The 24,511-nt window shown below is 37.8% G+C and overlaps 1 protein-coding gene across 1 annotated transcript in view; it reads right to left on the reverse strand.

Annotated features, from left to right (window-relative positions):
• LOC144448500 (lipase maturation factor 2-like) overlaps positions 1-17,440 on the reverse strand; it is a 72,591-nt gene extending 55,151 nt beyond the window's left edge. Inside the window, exons 1-3 of the mRNA XM_078138762.1 lie at positions 17,306-17,440; positions 13,896-14,149; positions 2,237-2,488 (exon numbers count right to left, since the gene is read on the reverse strand). Of these exons, the coding sequence (XP_077994888.1) occupies positions 2,237-2,488; positions 13,896-14,149; positions 17,306-17,399 (600 nt within the window). The 5' untranslated portion in view covers positions 17,400-17,440. The remainder of the gene's footprint in view (positions 1-2,236; positions 2,489-13,895; positions 14,150-17,305) is intronic.
• Between the last annotated feature and the right edge of the window lie 7,071 nt (positions 17,441-24,511).

Below are 24,511 nucleotides of genomic sequence, written 5' to 3' on the forward strand. Positions count from 1 at the left end.
AGTGACATGGTAATTTGCTGGCAGCAGTTTGCCCTCTAGGGTCAGTGACATGGTAATTTGCTGGCAGCAGTTTGCCCTCTAAGCTCAGTGACATGGTAATTTGCTGGCAGCAGTTTGCCCTCAAAGCTCAGTGACATGGTAATTTGCAGGCAGCAGTTTGCCCTCTAAGTTCAGTGACATGGTAATTTGCTGGCAGCAGTTTGCCCTCTAGGCTCAGTGACATGGTAATTTGCTGGCAGCAGTTTGCCCTCTAAGCTCAGTGACATGGTAATTTGCTGGCAGCAGTTTGCCCTCTAAGCTTAGTGACATGGTAATTTGATGGCAGCAGTTTGTCCTCTAAGCTCAGTGACATGGTAATTTGCTGGCAGCAGTTTGCCCTCTAAGTTCAGTGACATGGTAATTTGCTGGCAGCAGTTTGCCCTCTAAGTTCAGTGACATGGTAATTTGCTGGCAGCAGTTTGCCCTCTAAGTTCAGTGACATGGTAATTTGCTGGCAGCAGTTTGCCCTCTAAGTTCAGTGACATGGTAATTTGCTGGCAGCAGTTTGCCCTCTAAGTTCAATGACATGGTAATTTGCAGGCAGCAGTTTGTCCTCGAAGCATAGTACTAGTGTCATGGTAATTTCTAGTAATGTACACAAGTTTAGAGTTTCCTATTTCAATGAATAAGAAAACAATTCAGCTATCTTTTATTCAGAGGGTACACAACTTACATAGTATTGTTTGTTTGTTCATTGTGATACTAAAATGTATTCTCCAATGCGCCATATTCCAATCACTGAATACACAGCCATAAGGAAGCACCACAAGAGGACACACCAGATTTGACAAAGTGAAGGCTAAAATATTTTGTCATGGCCACTTATTGTATGGCATTGCATGACGTAGTGAATGAATGAATGAAATGTATGTAAAAAAAAACTGTTTGTTCTAAAGAGTATTACAGTAGTGGTTAGGTACATTTCAATCACGGAGAGTCACAAATAAAATAGTATGGTGGGAACACAAAGAATGTGTTTTAACTTTGTGTCTCTCTGATGTCTTTATGCTACATTATTCTGGCCCTCGTGTCCTGCAATGCCAACAAATGGCTTGTGAACAGCACTCCTAGTGGCCAATCCATGAAATCTTTTATCTTTCCTATAACTGGACTATGGCATATTTAAGCAATAAACCACCCCCTGGGGATGGTATACCAAGAGGTTTTGACCAGTGAACGAAATATATGCACGAGCGATAGCGAGTGCATATATTGGGTTCACTGGTCAAAACCGAGTGGTATACCTTTCCCAGGGGGTGGTTTATCGCTATTATATTATACTAGTATATTGAAAATATCGGAAACACGATAAGAACTAACGTTTTCTCGTTTCATATGCGCCTCTGTGACTAATTTGCATAACAATAACGCTGCTTTCAAAACAGCTGATCTTGGCCTCAACATGAACGTCGTGCAGCGACTGGATTTATTTTATCTGCTAGTCGTTTCTATGGATAATCTGTACATTGATCGGCTCATTAAAAGTGCACAGTGATGAATAAACAACCTGTCTGACTCAAGGTATAAACTTGAAGTGGTTTATTGAATACAGCATGCTTCGATCGTTCCCGGCCGAATTCACGACTCGGTGAAGTGATAGACAGGTTGATATTTACAATGTATTTATATTACTGAAAGTTACGTCAGTAGATTTTCGGGTTTGAGGATTTCCCTCTCGGATTGATGACTGATACTCTAGGACAGGATCCCAGACAAATTTCTATTTAGATTAATGGTAAGTCGGCCAGTGTAAGCTCTTTCACTTGCCTCATTTTTATGACAGGACAGGACAGCTCACCACTCCAGCCGCGCCGAGCAAGCGAGGCCCGAGGCTGGGACCGATCTCGTGCATGCCTTGACCTTAGTAGGAAGCGATGATTTGAACAAATACGCGATGACTTGGTTGCTTTCGAAATTTCCTTCAACAATTTCTCATAAAATATTGTCTCATTGAGAGAAAATCCTCCTCTGTCTGACAATTCGAAGAGTTCACTATCAGTAGATCACAGCGAACTACAACTCAACGCTCGACCGTAGCCAAAACAAACAAAATTTGGACGTGTGCCAGCAGTGCATTATCATGCCAACAGTGCATTATCACTCGTTTTAGATGCGCTAGTTCGATGTCTAGACCAATCAGATCCCTTGATTTCCACCATCAATATACTGGTATAATATAATTGTTTGTTTGTTATACCTGTGTTTCATAGTGATAATTCAATGCAGTAAGGCCCCACCATGTTGGACAGTGACTGGTTAACTTCACAACTCCTGATGCAAACATCAATCGAAATAGCAACCATTTCACCAACCACATGGTAACATTGTCATGTTGGTTGTGTGAGGGCGCCCTCCATTTGAATAGATTAACTGGTGCCACCAAGATGGTAAGAAAGCCAGCTTCCAAAAGAAGTATATCCCATTGAAACCATAGAAAGGTCTGTCCAACCTAATCAGAAGAAATACAAGACAGCAAAATTGTTAAAAGCAATTATCAAAATGACTGGAAGGTATATTATTACAGACTGTTAAGTGTAGTCTCAGTTACAGACTGTAAAGTGTAGTCTCAGTTACAGACTGTAAAGTGTAGTCTCAGCTACAGATTGTAAAGTGTAGTCTCACCTACAGACTGTAAAGTGTAGTCTCACCTACAGACTGTAAAGTGTAGTCTCAGCTACAGACTGTAAAGTGTAGTCTCAGTTACAGATTGTAAAGTGTAGTCTCAGTTACAGACTGTAAAGTGTAGTCTCAGCTACAGACTGTAAAGTGTAGTCTCACCTACAGACTGTAAAGTGTAGTCTCACCTACAGACTGTAAAGTGTAGTCTCACCTACAGACTGTAAAGTGTAGTCTCAGTTACAGACTGTAAAGTGTAGTCTCACCTACAGACTGTATAGTGTAGTCTCAGTTACAGACTGTAAATTGTAGTCTCAGTTACAGACTGTAAAGTGTAGTCTCAGTTACAGACTGTAAAGTGTAGTCTCACCTACAGACTGTAAAGTGTAGTCTCAGTTACAGACTGAAAAGTGTAGTCTCACCTACAGACTGTAAAGTGTAGTCTCACCTACAGACTGTAAAGTGTAGTCTCAGTTACAGACTGTAAAGTGTAGTCTCACCTACAGACTGTAAAGTGTAGTCTCACCTACAGACTGTAAAGTGTAGTCTCAGTTACAGACTGTAAAGTGTAGTCTCACCTACAGACTGTAAAGTGTAGTCTCACCTACAGACTGTAAAGTGTAGTCTCAGTTACAGACTGTAAAGTGTAGTCTCAGTTACAGACTGTAAAGTGTAGTCTCAGTTACAGACTGTAAAGTGTAGTCTCAGTTACAGACTGTAAAGTGTAGTCTCACCTACAGATTGTAAAGTGTAGTCTCACCTACAGATTGTAAAGTGTAGTCTCAGTTACAGACTGTAAAGTGTAGTCTCACCTACAGACTGTAAAGTGTAGTCTCACCTACAGACTGTAAAGTGTAGTCTCAGTTACAGACTGTAAAGTGTAGTCTCAGTTACAGACTGTAAAGTGTAGTCTCACCTACAGACTGTAAAGTGTAGTCTCACCTACAGACTGTAAAGTGTAGTCTCACCTACAGACTGTAAAGTGTAGTCTCTGTTACAGACTGTAAAGTGTAGTCTCAGCTACAGACTGTAAAGTGTAGTCTCACCTACAGACTGTAAAGTGTAGTCTCACCTACAGACTGTAAAGTGTAGTCTCACCTACAGACTGTAAAGTGTAGTCTCACCTACAGACTGTAAAGTGTAGTCTCAGCTACAGACTGTAAAGTGTAGTCTCAGCTACAGACTGTAAAGTGTAGTCTCAGTTACAGATTGTAAAGTGTAGTCTCAGTTACAGACTGTAAAGTGTAGTCTCAGCTACAGACTGTAAAGTGTAGTCTCACCTACAGACTGTAAAGTGTAGTCTCACCTACAGACTGTAAAGTGTAGTCTCACCTACAGACTGTAAAGTGTAGTCTCAGTTACAGACTGTAAAGTGTAGTCTCACCTACAGACTGTATAGTGTAGTCTCAGTTACAGACTGTAAATTGTAGTCTCAGTTACAGACTGTAAAGTGTAGTCTCAGTTACAGACTGTAAAGTGTAGTCTCACCTACAGACTGTAAAGTGTAGTCTCAGTTACAGACTGAAAAGTGTAGTCTCACCTACAGACTGTAAAGTGTAGTCTCACCTACAGACTGTAAAGTGTAGTCTCAGTTACAGACTGTAAAGTGTAGTCTCACCTACAGACTGTAAAGTGTAGTCTCACCTACAGACTGTAAAGTGTAGTCTCAGTTACAGACTGTAAAGTGTAGTCTCACCTACAGACTGTAAAGTGTAGTCTCACCTACAGACTGTAAAGTGTAGTCTCAGTTACAGACTGTAAAGTGTAGTCTCAGTTACAGACTGTAAAGTGTAGTCTCAGTTACAGACTGTAAAGTGTAGTCTCAGTTACAGACTGTAAAGTGTAGTCTCACCTACAGATTGTAAAGTGTAGTCTCACCTACAGATTGTAAAGTGTAGTCTCAGTTACAGACTGTAAAGTGTAGTCTCACCTACAGACTGTAAAGTGTAGTCTCACCTACAGACTGTAAAGTGTAGTCTCAGTTACAGACTGTAAAGTGTAGTCTCAGTTACAGACTGTAAAGTGTAGTCTCACCTACAGACTGTAAAGTGTAGTCTCACCTACAGACTGTAAAGTGTAGTCTCACCTACAGACTGTAAAGTGTAGTCTCTGTTACAGACTGTAAAGTGTAGTCTCAGCTACAGACTGTAAAGTGTAGTCTCACCTACAGACTGTAAAGTGTAGTCTCACCTACAGACTGTAAAGTGTAGTCTCACCTACAGACTGTAAAGTGTAGTCTCACCTACAGACTGTAAAGTGTAGTCTCAGCTACAGACTGTAAAGTGTGGTCTCACCTACAGACTGTAAAGTGTAGTCTCACCTACAGACTGTAAAGTGTAGTCTCAGTTACAGACTGTAAAGTGTAGTCTCAGCTACAGACTGTAAAGTGTAGTCTCAGTTACAGACTGTAAAGTGTAGTCTCAGTTACAGACTGTAAAATGTAGTCTCACCTACAGACTGTAAAGTGTAGTCTGTTACAGACTGTAAAGTGTAGTCTCAGTTACAGACTGTAAAGTGTAGTCTCAGTTACAGACTGTAAAATGTAGTCTCACCTACAGACTGTAAAGTGTAGTCTGTTACAGACTGTAAAGTGTAGTCTCACCTACATACTGTAAAGTGTAGTCTCAGTTACAGACTGTAAAGTGTAGTCTCAGTTACAGACTGTAAAGTGTAGTCTCAGTTACAGACTGTAAAGTGTAGTCTCACCTACAGACTGTAAAGTGTAGTCTCACCTACAGACTGTAAAGTGTAGTTTCAGTTACAGACTGTAAAGTGTAGTCTCAGTTACAGACTGTAAAGTGTAGTCTCACCTACAGACTGTAAAGTGTAGTCTCACCTACAGACTGTAAAGTGTAGTCTCAGTTACAGACTGTAAAGTGTAGTCTCACCTACAGACTGTAAAGTGTAGTCTCACCTACAGACTGTAAAGTGTAGTCTCAGTTACAGACTGTAAAGTGTAGTCTCAGCTACAGACTGTAAAGTGTAGTCTCACCTACAGACTGTAAAGTGTAGTCTCAGTTACAGACTGTAAAGTGTAGTCTCACCTACAGACTGTAAAGTGTAGTCTCACCTACAGACTGTAAAGTGTAGTCTCAGTTACAGACTGTAAAGTGTAGACTCACCTACAGACTGTAAAGTGTAGTCTCAGTTACAGACTGTAAAGTGTAGTCTCAGTTACAGACTGTAAAGTGTAGTCTCAGCTACAGACTGTAAAGTGTAGTCTCACCTACAGACTGTAAAGTGTAGTCTCAGTTACAGACTGTAAAGTGTAGTCTAACCTACAGACTGTAAAGTGTAGTCTCAGCTACAGACTGTAAAGTGTAGTCTCACCTACAGACTGTAAAGTGTAGTCTCACCTACAGACTGTAAAGTGTAGTCTCAGCTACAGACTGTAAAGTGTAGTCTCACCTACAGACTGTAAAGTGTAGTCTCAGTTACAGACTGTAAAGTGTAGTCTCAGTTACAGACTGTAAAGTGTAGTCTCAGCTACAGACTGTAAAGTGTAGTCTCACCTACAGACTGTAAAGTGTAGTCTCAGTTACAGACTGTAAAGTGTAGTCTCAGTTACAGACTGTAAAGTGTAGTCTCAGTTACAGACTGTAAAGTGTAGTCTCACCTACAGACTGTAAAGTGTAGTCTCACCTACAGACTGTAAAGTGTAGTCTCAGTTACAGACTGCAAAGTGTAGTCTCAGCTACAGACTGTAAAGTGTAGTCTCAGCTACAGACTATAAAGTGTAGTCTCAGTTATAGACTGTAAAGTGTAGTCTCAGCTACAGACTGTAAAGTGTAGTCTCAGCTACAGACTGTAAAGTGTAGTCTCAGTTACAGACTGTAAAGTGTAGTCTCACCTACAGACTGTAAAGTGTAGTCTCAGTTACAGACTGTAAAGTGTAGTCTCAGCTACAGACTGTAAAGTGTAGTCTCACCTACAGACTGTAAAGTGTAGTCTCAGTTACAGACTGTAAAGTGTAGTCTCACCTACAGACTGTAAAGTGTAGTCTCACCTACAGACTGTAAAGTGTAGTCTCAGTTACAGACTGTAAAGTGTAGTCTCACCTACAGACTGTAAAGTGTAGTCTCACCTACAGACTGTAAAGTGTAGTCTCACCTACAGAATGTAAAGTGTAGTCTCACCTACAGAATGTAAAGTGTAGTCTCAGTTACAGACTGTAAAGTGTAGTCTCACCTACAGACTGTAAAGTGTAGTCTCAGTAACAGACTGTAAAGTGTAGTCTCAGTTACAGACTAAAGTGTAGTCTCACGTACAGACTGTAAAGTGTAGTCTCAGTTACAGACTGTAAAGTGTAGTCTCACCTACAGACTGTAAAGTGTAGTCTCACCTACAGACTGTAAAGTGTAGTCTCAGTTACAGACTGTAAAGTGTAGTCTCACGTACAGACTGTAAAGTGTAGTCTCAGTTACAGACTGTAAAGTGTAGTCTCACCTACAGACTGTAAAGTGTAGTCTCAGTTACAGACTGTAAAGTGTAGTCTGTTACAGACTGTAAAGTGTAGTCTCACCTACAGACTGTAAAGGGTAGTCTCAGTTACAGACTGTAAAGTGTAGTCTCACCTACAGACTGTAAAGTGTAGTCTCAGTTACAGACTGTAAAGTGTAGTCTGTTACAGACTGTAAAGTGTAGTCTCAGTTACAGACTGTAAAGTGTAGTCTCACCTACAGACTGTAAAGTGTAGTCTCACCTACAGACTGTAAAGTGTAGTCTCTGTTACAGACTGTAAAGTGTAGTCTCACCTACAGACTGTAAAGTGTAGTCTGTTACAGACTGTAAAGTGTAGTCTCACCTACAGACTGTAAAGTGTAGTCTCACCTACAGACTGTAAAGTGTAGTCTCAGCTACAGACTGTAAAGTGTAGTCTCACCTACAGACTGTAAAGTGTAGTCTGTTACAGACTGTAAAGTGTAGTCTCAGCTACAGACTGTAAAGTGTAGTCTCACCTACAGACTGTAAAGTGTAGTCTCACCTACAGACTGTAAAGTGTAGTCTCAGCTACAGACTGTAAAGTGTAGTCTCACCTACAGACTGTAAAGTGTAGTCTCACCTACAGACTTTAAAGTGTAGTCTCACCTACAGACTGTAAAGTGTAGTCTCACCTACAGACTGTAAAGTGTAGTCTCACCTACAGATTGTAAAGTGTAGTCTTACCTACAGACTGTAAAGTGTAGTCGCACCTACAGACTGTAAAGTGTAGTCTCAGTTACAGATTGTAAAGTGTAGTCTCAGTTACAGACTGTAAAGTGTAGTCTCACCTACAGACTGTAAAGTGTAGTCTCACCTACAGACTGTAAAGTGTAGTCTCAGCTACAGACTGTAAAGTGTAGTCTCAGTTACAGACTGTAAAGTGTAGTCTCACCTACAGACTGTAAAGTGTAGTCTCACCTACAGACTGTAAAGTGTAGTCTCACCTACAGACTGTAAAGTGTAGTCTCAGTTACAGACTGTAAAGTGTAGTCTCACCTACAGACTGTAAAGTGTAGTCTCAGTTACAGACTGTAAAGTGTAGTCTCACCTACAGACTGTAAAGTGTAGTCTCACCTACAGACTGTAAAGTGTAGTCTCAGTTACAGACTGTAAAGTGTAGTCTCAGTTACAGACTGTAAAGTGTAGTCTCAGTTACAGACTGTAAAGTGTAGTCTCAGTTACAGACTGTAAAGTGTAGTCTCAGTTACAGACTGTAAAGTGTAGTCTCACCTACAGACTGTAAAGTGTAGTCTCAGTTACAGACTGTAAAGTGTAGTCTCACCTACAGACTGTAAAGTGTAGTCTCAGTTACAGATTGTAAAGTGTAGTCTCAGCTACAGACTGTAAAGTGTAGTCTCACCTACAGACTGTAAATTATAGTCTCACCTACAGACTGTAAAGTGTAGTCTCACCTACAGACTGTAAAGTGTAGTCTCAGTTACAGACTGTAAAGTGTAGTCTCAGTTACAGACTGTAAAGTGTAGTCTCAGTTACAGACTGTAAAGTGTAGTCTCAGCTACAGACTGTAAAGTGTAGTCTCACCTACAGACTGTAAAGTGTAGTCTCAGTTACAGACTGTAAAGTGTAGTCTCAGTTACAGACTGTAAAGTGTAGTCTCAGTTACAGACTGTAAAGTGTAGTCTCAGTTACAGACTGTAAAGTGTAGTCTCAGTTACAGACTGTAAAGTGTAGTCTCACCTACAGACTGTAAAGTGTAGTCTCAGTTACAGACTGTAAAGTGTAGTCTCACCTACAGACTGTAAAGTGTAGTCTCAGTTACAGATTGTAAAGTGTAGTCTCAGCTACAGACTGTAAAGTGTAGTCTCACCTACAGACTGTAAATTATAGTCTCACCTACAGACTGTATAGTGTAGTCTCACCTACAGACTGTAAAGTGTAGTCTCAGTTACAGACTGTAAAGTGTAGTCTCAGTTACAGACTGTAAAGTGTAGTCTCAGTTACAGACTGTAAAGTGTAGTCTCACCTACAGACTGTAAAGTGTAGTCTGTTACAGACTGTAAAGTGTAGTCTCAGTTACAGACTGTAAAGTGTAGTCTCACCTACAGACTGTAAAGTGTAGTCTCAGTTACAGACTGTAAAGTGTAGTCTGTTACAGACTGTAAAGTGTAGTCTCAGTTACAGACTGTAAAGTGTAGTCTCAGTTACAGACTGTAAAGTGTAGTCTCAGTTACAGACTGTAAAGTGTAGTCTCAGCTACAGACTGTAAAGTGTAGACTCACCTACAGACTGTAAAGTGTAGTCTCAGTTACAGATTGTAAAGTGTAGTCTCAGTTACAGACTGTAAAGTGTAGTCTCAGTTACAGACTGTAAAGTGTAGTCTCACCTACAGACTGTAAAGTGTAGTCTCAGCTACAGACTGTAAAGTGTAGTCTCACCTACAGACTGTAAAGTGTAGTCTCAGTTACAGACTGTAAAGTGTAGTCTCAGTTACAGACTGTAAAGTGTAGTCTCAGCTACAGACTGTAAAGTGTAGTCTCACCTACAGACTGTAAAGTGTAGTCTCAGTTACAGACTGTAAAGTGTAGTCTCAGTTACAGACTGTAAAATGTAGTCTCAGTTACAGACTGTAAAGTGTAGTCTCACCTACAGACTGTAAAGTGTAGTCTCACCTACAGACTGTAAAGTGTAGTCTCAGTTACAGACTGCAAAGTGTAGTCTCAGCTACAGACTGTAAAGTGTAGTCTCAGCTACAGACTATAAAGTGTAGTCTCAGTTATAGACTGTAAAGTGTAGTCTCAGCTACATACTGTAAAGTGTAGTCTCACCTACAGACTGTAAAGTGTAGTCTCAGTTACAGACTGTAAAGTGTAGTCTCACCTACAGACTGTAAAGTGTAGTCTCAGTTACAGACTGTAAAGTGTAGTCTCAGCTACAGACTGTAAAGTGTAGTCTCACCTACAGACTGTAAAGTGTAGTCTCAGTTACAGACTGTAAAGTGTAGTCTCACCTACAGACTGTAAAGTGTAGTCTCACCTACAGACTGTAAAGTGTAGTCTCACCTACAGACTGTAAAGTGTAGTCTCACCTACAGACTGTAAAGTGTAGTCTCAGTTACAGACTGTAAAGTGTAGTCTCAGTTACAGACTGTAAAGTGTAGTCTCAGTTACAGACTGTAAAGTGTAGTCTCAGTTACAGACTGTAAAGTGTAGTCTCACCTACAGACTGTAAAGTGTAGTCTGTTACAGACTGTAAAGTGTAGTCTCAGTTACAGACTGTAAAGTGTAGTCTCAGTTACAGACTGTAAAATGTAGTCTCAGTTACAGACTGTAAAGTGTAGTCTCACCTACAGACTGTAAAGTGTAGTCTCAGCTACAGACTGTAAAGTGTAGTCTCAGTTACAGACTGTAAAGTGTAGTCTCACCTACAGACTGTAAAGTGTAGTCTCACCTACAGATTGTAAAGTGTAGTCTTACCTACAGACTGTAAAGTGTAGTCGCACCTACAGACTGTAAAGTGTAGTCTCAGTTACAGATTGTAAAGTGTAGTCTCAGTTACAGACTGTAAAGTGTAGTCTCACCTACAGACTGTAAAGTGTAGTCTCACCTACAGACTGTAAAGTGTAGTCTCAGCTACAGACTGTAAAGTGTAGTCTCAGTTACAGACTGTAAAGTGTAGTCTCACCTACAGACTGTAAAGTGTAGTCTCACCTACAGACTGTAAAGTGTAGTCTCACCTACAGACTGTAAAGTGTAGTCTCAGTTACAGACTGTAAAGTGTAGTCTCACCTACAGACTGTAAAGTGTAGTCTCAGTTACAGACTGTAAAGTGTAGTCTCACCTACAGACTGTAAAGTGTAGTCTCACCTACAGACTGTAAAGTGTAGTCTCAGTTACAGACTGTAAAGTGTAGTCTCAGTTACAGACTGTAAAGTGTAGTCTCAGTTACAGACTGTAAAGTGTAGTCTCAGTTACAGACTGTAAAGTGTAGTCTCAGTTACAGACTGTAAAGTGTAGTCTCACCTACAGACTGTAAAGTGTAGTCTCAGTTACAGACTGTAAAGTGTAGTCTCACCTACAGACTGTAAAGTGTAGTCTCAGTTACAGATTGTAAAGTGTAGTCTCAGCTACAGACTGTAAAGTGTAGTCTCACCTACAGACTGTAAATTATAGTCTCACCTACAGACTGTAAAGTGTAGTCTCACCTACAGACTGTAAAGTGTAGTCTCAGTTACAGACTGTAAAGTGTAGTCTCAGTTACAGACTGTAAAGTGTAGTCTCAGTTACAGACTGTAAAGTGTAGTCTCACCTACAGACTGTAAAGTGTAGTCTGTTACAGACTGTAAAGTGTAGTCTCAGTTACAGACTGTAAAGTGTAGTCTCACCTACAGACTGTAAAGTGTAGTCTCAGTTACAGACTGTAAAGTGTAGTCTGTTACAGACTGTAAAGTGTAGTCTCAGTTACAGACTGTAAAGTGTAGTCTCAGTTACAGACTGTAAAGTGTAGTCTCAGTTACAGACTGTAAAGTGTAGTCTCAGCTACAGACTGTAAAGTGTAGACTCACCTACAGACTGTAAAGTGTAGTCTCAGTTACAGATTGTAAAGTGTAGTCTCAGTTACAGACTGTAAAGTGTAGTCTCAGTTACAGACTGTAAAGTGTAGTCTCACCTACAGACTGTAAAGTGTAGTCTCAGCTACAGACTGTAAAGTGTAGTCTCACCTACAGACTGTAAAGTGTAGTCTCAGTTACAGACTGTAAAGTGTAGTCTCAGTTACAGACTGTAAAGTGTAGTCTCAGCTACAGACTGTAAAGTGTAGTCTCACCTACAGACTGTAAAGTGTAGTCTCAGTTACAGACTGTAAAGTGTAGTCTCAGTTACAGACTGTAAAATGTAGTCTCAGTTACAGACTGTAAAGTGTAGTCTCACCTACAGACTGTAAAGTGTAGTCTCACCTACAGACTGTAAAGTGTAGTCTCAGTTACAGACTGCAAAGTGTAGTCTCAGCTACAGACTGTAAAGTGTAGTCTCAGCTACAGACTATAAAGTGTAGTCTCAGTTATAGACTGTAAAGTGTAGTCTCAGCTACATACTGTAAAGTGTAGTCTCACCTACAGACTGTAAAGTGTAGTCTCAGTTACAGACTGTAAAGTGTAGTCTCACCTACAGACTGTAAAGTGTAGTCTCAGTTACAGACTGTAAAGTGTAGTCTCAGCTACAGACTGTAAAGTGTAGTCTCACCTACAGACTGTAAAGTGTAGTCTCAGTTACAGACTGTAAAGTGTAGTCTCACCTACAGACTGTAAAGTGTAGTCTCACCTACAGACTGTAAAGTGTAGTCTCACCTACAGACTGTAAAGTGTAGTCTCACCTACAGACTGTAAAGTGTAGTCTCAGTTACAGACTGTAAAGTGTAGTCTCAGTTACAGACTGTAAAGTGTAGTCTCAGTTACAGACTGTAAAGTGTAGTCTCAGTTACAGACTGTAAAGTGTAGTCTCAGTTACAGACTGTAAAATGTAGTCTCAGTTACAGACTGTAAAGTGTAGTCTCACCTACAGACTGTAAAGTGTAGTCTCAGCTACAGACTGTAAAGTGTAGTCTCAGTTACAGACTGTAAAGTGTAGTCTCACCTACAGACTGTAAAGTGTAGTCTCACCTACAGACTGTAAAGTGTAGTCTCAGTTACAGACTGTAAAGTGTAGTCTCAGCTACAGACTGTAAAGTGTAGTCTCAGTTACAGACTGTAAAGTGTAGTCTCACCTACAGACTGTAAAGTGTAGTCTCACCTACAGACTGTAAAGTGTAGTCTCACCTACAGACTGTAAAGTGTAGTCTCAGCTACAGACTGTAAAGTGTAGTCTCACCTACAGACTGTAAAGTGTAGTCTCAGTTACAGACTGTAAAGTGTAGTCTCAGTTACAGACTGTAAAGTGTAGTCTCACCTACAGACTGTAAAGTGTAGTCTCAGCTACAGACTGTAAAGTGTAGTCTCAGCTACAGACTGTAAAGTGTAGTCTCAGTTACAGACTGTAAAGTGTAGTCTCACCTACAGACTGTAAAGTGTAGTCTCACCTACTGACTGTAAAGTGTAGTCTCACCTACATGTACAGACTATGTCATTCCAAATTGCATCATGATTATTGATACATGTGGGTATGTACTGCTTTACAAGTTTATTCACTCTCTTTTATTGACTTTTATTAGGTGAAAACAACCTGTTTGTGTAGTTCTGATAACATGGCCTGAGAAACAGGGTAGGTACATGGAAGTCAGGATTGTTTAAATTTCATTTTATATTTTTAAATGTTTTATTTTGAAAAATATTGCTCTGACCAAAAAACAAATATCAGAGTACCCTTTCTGTGATACTTTGATGCAATATGTGCAGATATTACTGGAGAAAACAAACAAACAAACAAACAAACAAACACATACATGAAGGTCAAGGAGATAAGGAATTTGCCATATTTTTTGTTTTTAAATTAAATGTTTGAAAACATTTTAAAGTCGGTGGCTTAAACTAGGATTGGTTGGGTTATTGAAAACACAGAATGTTTTTCTATTTGGCCTTACTATGGCAGCCTTAGTTAAATCTATGTTTCTTCTATAATGACCTACACTGACTGTGTATTACTTAAGGTGTCACAATGAGAAACACACAATTTACTAAGGCCACCCTTACTGTGTGTGTTTGGCGGTACAAAGCAAAGAAGTGTTTCCCTTGCATGTTATTAGAGTTACACTGAATAAACAGAAATAAATAATTAATTAACCAGAATGCAATTTAATGAGGTATTTACCTGATACATTGACAAATACAAAACCCACAGTAAAGTAAAATTGAAGGTATCCCTCAATGTTGATGAAATCATACATATAAATGATATGATAATTCCTAGTAGACATATGAAATCCATGGCAGTATCCAGGTCTAAACCAATACTAGGTGTTAACCATAGTAAAGTAGGTTGATTCTTAAAGGCATCCTGCACAGACCGGCCTTCATATTTCAGAACCAAATGTGCTGGTAACATACCATTCTTTCCATACAACCCTGGGTAAAAAATTTGATTAAAATGTACATTGTACGTTAGTGTTCTCCCTAGTACAGACAGCAAGGGTAGTGGATAATTTGCATAGTAATTTACATATCAATAACATGGTAATTTGCATAATGCTTACATAATAATCAGCATATACTAGTATGTTTGTCTTAAACATTGGAACATACTGTGACATGTTTATATTAAACACACACAAATGGAGATTGTGATCAGTCATTTCTCTCCATGTGAAAGTACATGTATAATAAATCATTATTGTCATTCAAAGATTACTAAAGCTAAAGGATGGTAGAAAACTTTTAAAGCATTGCAGAAACCTGCCAAGCATGGGAGGTACATGTACATGGTGGCAATGACAGTGTTAGCACCATGCTTTCTCCATAGTGGGGAGAATACAGAATGGCAGAAACATGTGTAGAAATTTAGAAAGACAACCTGGGTGTCAAGGATTATAGTTATAGCATGTACCATGCTTTCTCTATAGTGGGGACAACACTAATGTAGGAGGGGTTAGTTTTTGTACACAACTTGAAAAACAGGATATTACATGTACATTGTATGATATACAAATTTGATTTTAAGATTCAATGGCAACTGAGTTACATCAATGTTTTTGTTAAGGGTGGTAAGTAGGTAAAATCTACCTGAGTTCCCCAGTCATTTTACCAGGGTTCCCTACCAGCATTTTTGTTAAGGGTGGTAAGTAGGTAAAATCTACCTGAGTTCCCCAGTCATTTTACAAGGGTTCCCTACCAGCGTTTTTGTTAAGGGTGGTAAGTACGTAAAATCTACCTGAGTTCCCAAGTCATTTTACCAGGGTTCCCTACCAGTGTTTTTTGTTAAGGATGGTAAGTAGGTAAAATCTACCTGAGTTCCCAAGTCATTTTACAAGGGTTCCCTACCAGCGTTTTTGTTAAGGGTGGTAAGTAGGTAAAATCTACCTGAGTTCCCCAGTCATTTTACAAGGGTTCCCTACCAGCGTTTTTGTTAAGGGTGGTAAGTACGTAAAATCTACATGAGTTCCCCAGTCATTTTACAAGGGTTCCCTACCAGTGTTTTTGTTAAGGGTGAATAGCACGTAAAATGTACCTGAGTTCCCCAGTCATTTTACCAGGGTTCCCTACCAGTGTTTTTGTCAAGGGTGGTAAGTACGTAAAATGACTTGTATGGTTGCCTAGGTTACCCAAATTAATTAGGACATAAAGTATTGATCTATGCAAATGTTATCAGATATATACCATACCTTTAGCAAAAAACACTAGAATGTAAGCAAGTATATTCTAGATCCTTCAAATTTACTTGGTTTAAGTTATATGATTTTGACATGACGTGTTATATCTTAACACTGCAGTTACTGTACATGGTGTGTTATATCTTAACACTGCAGTTACTGTACATGACGTGTTATATCTTAACACTGCACTTACTGTACATGACATGTTATCTCTTAACACTGCAGTTACTGTACATGACGTGTTATATCTTAACACTGCACTTACTGTATATGACGTGTTATATCTTAACACTGCAGTTACTGTACATGACGTGTTATCTCTTAACACTGCACTTACTGTACATGACGTGTTATTTCTTAACACTGCACTTACTGTACACGGTGTGTTATATCTTAACACTGCAGTTACTGTACACGGTGTGTTATATCTTAACACTGCAGTTACTGTACATGACTAATATTTTCTGAGTCTGAGGTTTCACTGAGAGCACAGGACTATGAACTGAAATGAATTCTTTATATGAACGATGAATAAATAAATAAATACACATTACAGTAGTTCTTACAGTTACACAATGGTCTTAACTCTCAAAAATAATATTCTTTGTAACACTTTCAAGTTAAGATTAAAATTATTGAAAAGTTGCAAGACATTGTGGTTAATTTTGTGAGATACATGTTGTACTGTAGATAAATGATTGATTTTGTTAAACCACACCCCTTCTATAACTTTAGAACTACCACAGATAAGTAAAGACCTTCTTGTCTGTGGAAATACATGTACTGTATGTGGAGTACATAAATGATTTTGTTAAACCACACCCTTTCTACATTTTTTTGTATAACTTTAGAACTACATTTATGTGAAGTACATGTAGATAAGCAATTGATTTTGTTAAACCACACCCCTTCTATAACTTTAGAACTACATGTACAATGTATGTGTACAAACCTTTTCATCAAATATATATATGGGAGGGGGGAGGTTCCATATTTGAAAGTTAGATTCTCTAAAGCACTATTTACAAAGACATATAGTCTGAGGGCATGAGGGACAAGGCGGAAGTGGTAAATACAGTGACATCTTTATCTACTATTGCTTTGTGTACGTGACAACACTCATGTTGCAATGTACTCTACTACTGCATGCAGTATCATGTGATGCTTTTGGATACCAGATGTGTGGGCGTAAGTGTAGATAATATATGATTAAGTAGAAGGCACTGCTTGGGCCAGGATTAACTTCTTCAGATCAAATTGTATTTCTAGATAATATATACAATTTATTAGCACTGTTGCATACATGTACTAGTAGTTTTCAGTTTTACAAAAGTCGATTCTTGGGAGACAAGTGTTTATATACTTAAAGAACTATCCAGTATAAATAAAGATTATTATATATATATTATATGTGATCTACATTTGTACATCTACATGATTGCCATATCAAAAATATAGAACAGTGATGGTTTTTATTTTGACAGTGATATTTCTTTTAATTTTGGCAAATGCCACATTATGTTTTGTCCTGAATGAATTCTAAATACATCATTCTATGGTCGAGGTCTGCCTGGTCATGTTACAAATTTTAACCACACAAACCGTGGATCCATTACCTCCGTGCACAAACATACTGAAACTCTAACTCCTATCCATGCATACACTCCAAATCTATGAAAATGTGTTGTTGCATGGCGGTATATGGGGACTGCAGATACTGTGTATGTTCTTTACAGGTGTTCCCTGATTCAGGCTTATTTGTTTGCACACACTAGGTTGAAACACTTGATAGTATACACTTGTTGCATTTCCGTCTGCTAAATAGCGTACCAGATTTCGACACGTTGACAAACTGTGCATATGATAATTCTTTTTAAAAATCTCAGGGTTATCAACAGCCTAGAATACTTACCAGGAATTTGGACGTACAACGATGTAAATGCAAACAAATAAACGATTGCCATGCACCATAAATAAAGGTCACGAACAAATTTAGGCTGCTTCATGACTGCCAAAACAACGAAGACCAGCTGATGTACCAAAAAGGTAAACATACACACATGTAATCGTAGTCGTGACCTTTGCCGCAAGTATCAATTACGGGTCAAAAATATAGTTCCAAATTGATAAAAATGTTGTGTTATTACGTCAGTAGAATATATTAACTTTAACATTTTTGATATAATGATACGTTCGTACTTTGGTCATTTTGTTTTGCCCACGATAAACACAATTCGTGTCGTTCACAATATAATACATGCGCGCAAGAATACACAATCGTGGAAGAATATAAAAGATAGTGTAACTAGTGTTACCGCTAGTATAAGTTTTAATAGCCTCTTGTTGATTGGTTTATATTTACATAAATAAAAATGTATGACCAATGAATGAGTAGCTTATTTACGAGCTCGATAAAGCTACTTCAGCTCCAGTCTGAGATATATGGCGGGATAGATGAATGCCGACAACCTACAGTTCAGTTAACTAAGGTAGATATTCAGCATTTACTCAAAGCAATTTCGTCGATTTTGTGATTTTTGGGGCGGTTTTGAATAAGTTTACTGCTGTCTTGTATTTCACAGGTAATGCTTGTCAATTTTTCCGCTGACGCAAAAACTGCACAGATCCGATCGAAATAACATTAGTATTATACGTATTAGTAAGGCCAGGAAGCCTTCAGTATATATTGTATTTACATTGATACCATTATACAACTTATACAAGTACCGGGGGGGGGGGGGGGGGGGGGTGTCACACAAAACATGACACCCCCCCCCATTCTCCATTTGTAAAAAGTGACAATTGCATATACTGAAAGTTAATCAATATTCCCATTACCATTAATGTATTTGTACAAATTAGATGATTTTGACTATTAGAAAGCAATATTTGTACATATATGATATAAAGTGACAAACACTAACAGTAAAAGACTGGCATTACATTTCTCGTATAATCATACACAATCTAGTTAGTATCTAAAACATGCTATCCATCATTGTGCATACTCTGTCTGGTCTGGTCACGTGTAAAAAAAGTTCCCTGATATCATTGTCATCATCATCATCACCATTACCTTCAGTATTGCCATTATCAGTGTAACTTTAATCTGACTCACTGGTAATACTTGAGTCAGTACATGTATCACTGTCCGTGTTCTCTATGACATTCAAAACTAAATCATCATCATCATCATCATCATCATCATCATCATCACTGCTATCATCACCATCATATTTAAACAACAACATTCATGGACAGTGTGAGCGATAAGGTCATATGATACACTTAACAAAATGCATCATCGTTTTATTAAACAATTTTCTTACAGTATATGTAGTTTTATTGTTGTATTTTGGCATGTAAAGTACTCGTAAAAATAAATGTTGAGTGCTCATCTCATTTTTACATCTCAAAACACACAAAACAAATATTGACAATAATTGAATCTTCAACTTGGTCACAAGACGTTCATAAGTTTGATCGCATTCCTCTGAATAGTATACGCGTACATTTAAATCTCAGATTGTTGCCAGCAAAACGTTGACAGTCTGCTAGAGTTTTCATACATGCAATACCAAACGACAACTGACTACGAGTTTTGACCGTCAGTCATCAAATTGTACTACTCGTGCATAGTCTATACATGTACATGTACAAAATGTGACTTTTTGGTGAAAATTATGTAATTCCAAAACTGTTGAGCAGATTGGGCTGACATTTAATGGGGATGCATCTGGGCATGTGTAGCTAAAGCTGTATCCACAGCCAGATAACTCCATTAGTGATATGCAGATTAGGTGTGCAAATGTCAATTTTGGTCAAAAACTTACATCTTGAAACTGCATGGTGAATGGGCCTGAAACTTGGTGGGGAAGTTTTAGGAGATGTTATTCTGCAGTTATTATTGAAAGTAATTTAACACAATTGGCCTTAGCTACCATGACAATGACATTGGCAACAGCCAAATTAAGGTTTATGTTGCAGTGATGAAAACTCGGAAGGGCATATGCCTACCAACAAGACCATTCCCATAACAAAAGCCAAATGAAGGTTTATATTGCAATGTTGAAAAGTGGGAGGGGCAGGCAAGTTATAAAGATTCCAAAAATGTATGCAAATATGCCTAGCAATAAGACCATGCCCATAGCAACAGCTACATGTTTTAAATACATTTTTGCTACAACACTATTGGTGCTATTTTTTATTCATATAGGTACAATGTACATGTGTACATATACTAACATACATGTACATTGTACATGTAGATCCCTTTTATTATTAATCATACAGGTACTACTACAGTTCTGATATCCTATAGTGTGATAGTTTGTCAGAACAGACCAGATAAGATGACAGATCAAGAAATTCGATACTCACAATTGGTTCAACCAATTAGAGAATTGGCCAAGAACTGGGAAGTAGACGTTGCTTCAAGACTTGAAGAATATCTTGCTGAGGTCAGTCAAGTCATTTATTTTACTCACAAATAAACTGATTGTTGAGGTTTACAAATTATATAATTAAACTGATTGTCAAAGTTTACAAATTATAAAAAATTAAACTAATTGTTGAAGTTTGAAAGTATGACTGCAGAGAACTTGTAAGAAGTGATTGAAATATGCCAATGCCAATACTCAATTCTCTCTCATCAAAACATTTTTTGTTGAGTTCTCTAAATTAAAATTCAATGCTTTGTGTTATTTCTGTCACGGAATTCATTTAGCCATATTTACATTTTCAGCTTGGGTTGTTACATGTAATTATTCAAGATTAAGTTAGGATTTGGTTGTATGGTTTTAAATGTCCATAATGATAACATTGGATAACATTGTGTCCATTTAATCAAAGTATATGGAAGTATTTTCATCTTTAGTTTATAATTTATTTTGACAGTCAGTGTGCAAAATTAACACCGGTTTATCGATCCGAGACCAACAGATTTCCGTTCAAACAGACAGTCTTTCAGAATTACAACAACCTGTCGGTCCTTATGACCAGTTGAAATTTGGAGTAAATAATAACATTTATTCAAAGATATACATGTATCCAATTTCACCTACTTGAATCCGATCTAGCTTATGTTACCTATTTTACTCTCGTTCAAGTCACATTATGTAAATTAACCTGTCAAGTGACAGAGCTACAATAAAGAAGGAAAATTTTCACATTACACCAATCTACAATGTAGCTCGCTATGTGTTGTTGTCAATGTTGATATCATGTCTACATATGACGTAGTATACAGCATTTACTTTATAAAATTATGTTAGCAAACACATGATTGGTTAAATTTCTCTAATTATTTGTGTCTTGACTAATCAGAACGTCTTAGACATTCAGTCCCAATTTACACATTCAGTGTGTGCGTCTTTTTCCGCCATATATTAATCACTGTTGTAAAGTTTACTGTTCGAAGTGTATGAAATTTTTAACGTGATTGAGACAGTTCCACGTTGTATTTATAAGTATGTGGCGATATTTAGAAGGTGGCAATGAGCTTCTGAAGAAGAAGACGAAAGAGACACAGTGTTTTTTAACTTTTAAGGCTGGTACTAAAGCCGGTAAATGTTACCGGGTTTCCCCATCAATTTACCAGAGTTCCCCATGTCTGTGGCCATGATCAAAGCAAAATGACAGAAAACATATAAAATACTTTGAAAATGACGTTTTAACTAATAAAGAAGGCAAGTGAGCTTCGTAAAATATCTTCAGTACAATTACAATAGTACTTTTTGTGTAAAAACAGTAAAAAAAACAATGCATAGTCTGATTGTTTTCATTTTGATGCATATGATAATGTATGTCCTGTCCTAATCAACATATAATCTTAGACACTAAATGTTGCAATTTTTGTTGCCACTATTGCATCATACACAGGTTCATAGTGGATGGACACAGGACAGTACAGTCAACACATAACATTCCCACATCAAAAAACAACTCACACTGTAAGACATGTTTAGCCATAGTTCTCTTCATCATGTGCAGATTTTTTTTACACAGTCAGAGACGATACTCAATACACTGCTTCTTGTCACTGTGTGGATTGAAATTGAAATACAGCGAATACATATTTTTCAAGAGGGCTAGTTATCCGACAAAACTTTCTGCTATGATGAATTTATTGGTCTATGTTCGCTTAGAGTTGGAAAGCTACATCAGCTGTTGACACAGACAATGAATCTAACTTTTGGATGATGTGATTCAGAATTTAGTGAATCGTACAGTGAGGAAGAAGAGGACTGTGATCTCTTAGAGATTGCAGATAATGTAGATTTAATGATTCATTCACCTATATTATCTACAATCTATGGATCTGTATTTGTACGGACTGAATACATTCAGTGAATAACCAAACAGATTATGCGAGAATGAATGTTCATAGTCTCTGGGTTCATAGTTACAAATGAAAATCTCTACTCACAGAGTCACAAAATTACTTGGTTGTGAATCAAAAATTTGCTTCAAAGTTATTTTTTTGACTGAGTGGAAATTTTGAATTGTAAGAACAGATCGATGAAATAAAAGAGGATAGTAAACAATTCATTGTACTTTTATTTTACTTTATTATATCAAAAGATATGTTGTATCATCAAGTTCAAAATCATTTGATCTGTAAGTGGGGGGGGGGGGGGGGTTGATGTAGATACACATGTACAGCAGCTTTTGCTACCTGTTGGTCCTTATGACCAGTACCGGGTAGTCATTTTCCCTTAATTTCACACACTGTTGACACTTGCAATTTTATTATTGAAAGTAATTCTCACTTCATTTTGTTATCAGTTGGAAGAAGTCCAAATTTCTTTTGATGGAGGTACAACTTCTATGAACTTTGCAGAGGCTGCCCTTCTCATCCAGAGTTCAACATGTGTTTACAGCAAGAAAGTAGAACATTTATATAATCTAGTCTACCAAGCATTAGATATGGTCAGCAGTAAAAAGTAAGTTAAGTTTACACCTGGTTTCTTCTTCCAGGAAGATAGGAATAAGTTAAAGTGTACACCTAGTTTCTTCTTCCAGGAAGATAGGAATAAGTTAAAGTGTACACCTGGTTTCTTCTTCCAGTGTACACCGGGTTTGTTCCTCCAGTGTACACCTGGTTTCTTCTTTCATGTACACCTGGTTTCTTCTTCCAGGAAGATAGGAATAAGTTAAAGTGTACACCTGGTTTCTTCTTCCAGTGTACACCGGGTTTGTTCCTCCAGTGTACACCTGGTTTCTTCTTTCATGTACACCTGGTTTCTTCTTCCAGGAAGATAGGAATAAGTTAAAGTGTACACCTGGTTTCTTCTTCCAGTGTACACCGGGTTTGTTCCTCCAGTGTACACCTGGTTTCTTCTTTCATGTACACCTGGTTTCTTCTTCCAGGAAGATAGGAATAAGTTAAAGTGTACACCTGGTTTCTTCTTCCAGTGTACACCGGGTTTGTTCCTCCAGTGTACACCTGGTTTCTTCTTTCATGTACACCTGGTTTCTTCTTCCAGGAAGATAGGAATAGGTTAAGTGTACACCTGGTTTCTTCTTCCAGTGTACACCTGGTTTCTTCTTTCATGTACACCTGGTTTCTTCAAGTGTACGCCTGGTTTCTTATTTCAGGGAGATAGGAGTCATGCATTATTCTGAGATGTTAGCTTGTCTTACTTCAATCTGATTAACATCTGATGGAGAAATCTGTACATGTATCTGTAAATATCAAAATGTAAAGTGAGTTGTCTAGTCTACATCAACCTTTTAATCTGTGTTACTGTCTAAGTATAGGTACATTTGTATATTAATGTCTGAATGTACAGTTGAATAAACTGTATTACAATATTCAGATTGTATATTACATATAAGGCCAAAAACAAAAATTGTTTCTGGTCAGGACATTTTGTCTAAAGTGGTGTGATGACGTGAATTGTTTTTATTATTCTTATCAAACCTGTCACTAAATCTACTATTTATGACAGTTACAATGTACATGTACTGTTCTGTTTATTTAGTACTTTAGAACAAGTGTGTATGTGGTGCAGATGTCATATGCTTGTTGATGATTGGCTCTGAAGTTGTCTTCACTGAAGTAGGGAGGGTCATTTTTGTGCTTCTCCTAGATCTGTAGACGAGACTGCATGGGCTAGACAAACACACACACAAAAAGAGTGGTGTAATGTGAAAATTCTCCTTCTTTATTTTTTGCCTATGAAGTAGAGTTTTAGAAAGCGAACAGTTTTGGTTGGAAAAGACAAATAGATTTTGTAGTACTTTTTAACTGAAAAGACTCCTTTTTACTTTTTTGCTCATACAGAAAAGTACAGCAAGCATCTACAAATAACCAGAATGATGGTCAGGACACATTAGGAGGTGAACAAGATGAAACTGTGAGTATCAGTTGCCATGGTTACTCACATAACTTTTCTGTTAATTCACATGGTGTACAAGTATCTTTGTCAGTGTTTGTCCTTCTGCAGGGTTTTAGCACCCAGATTACAGAGACAGGGCATGTAGTGAACTTTGCTATATTGCAGCCAGGTAACAGAGACAGGCCACATAGGGAACTTTGCTATATTTCAAAATATTGTAATTTTAGCAGAGACAACCTGTAAAATTAAGGGAACTCAAGTAATGTGTGATTTATCTAACTCTATCGGAAAGTCTTTGATCAGATCATATTTACTTAATTACAAATAAAACCGAAATCTTCTTACAGTTTTCAACCCCATTCATCAAGGAATATTAACTTAATTACAAATAAAACCAATATCTACTTACAGTTTTCAACCCCATTCATCAAGGAATATTATCAATATTTGTTACAGCAATACCTTGATCTTGATGATTGTCAAGAAAATCCTAATATTGAGTTAAAAGAAGTTGAAACTCAGTTTATTGATGAGGTGAGTTAAATAATCTTTATTTTAGATTTTAAATGAGCACTCCCTAGTAAAGTGGTTCTTTTAGAATTTAAATGAGCACTCCCTAGTAAGGTGGTTCTTTTAGAATTTAAATGAGCACTCCCTAGTAAGGTGGTTCTTTTGAATTTAAATGAGCACTCCCTAGTAAAGTGGTTCTTTTTGAATTTAAATGAGCACTCCCTAGTAAAGTGGTTCTTTTGAAAACAGATGAAAATGGACAACAG

This window comes from Glandiceps talaboti, chromosome 17 (assembly GCF_964340395.1).
Source record: "Glandiceps talaboti chromosome 17, keGlaTala1.1, whole genome shotgun sequence".
Lineage (NCBI taxonomy): Eukaryota > Metazoa > Hemichordata > Enteropneusta > Spengelidae > Glandiceps > Glandiceps talaboti.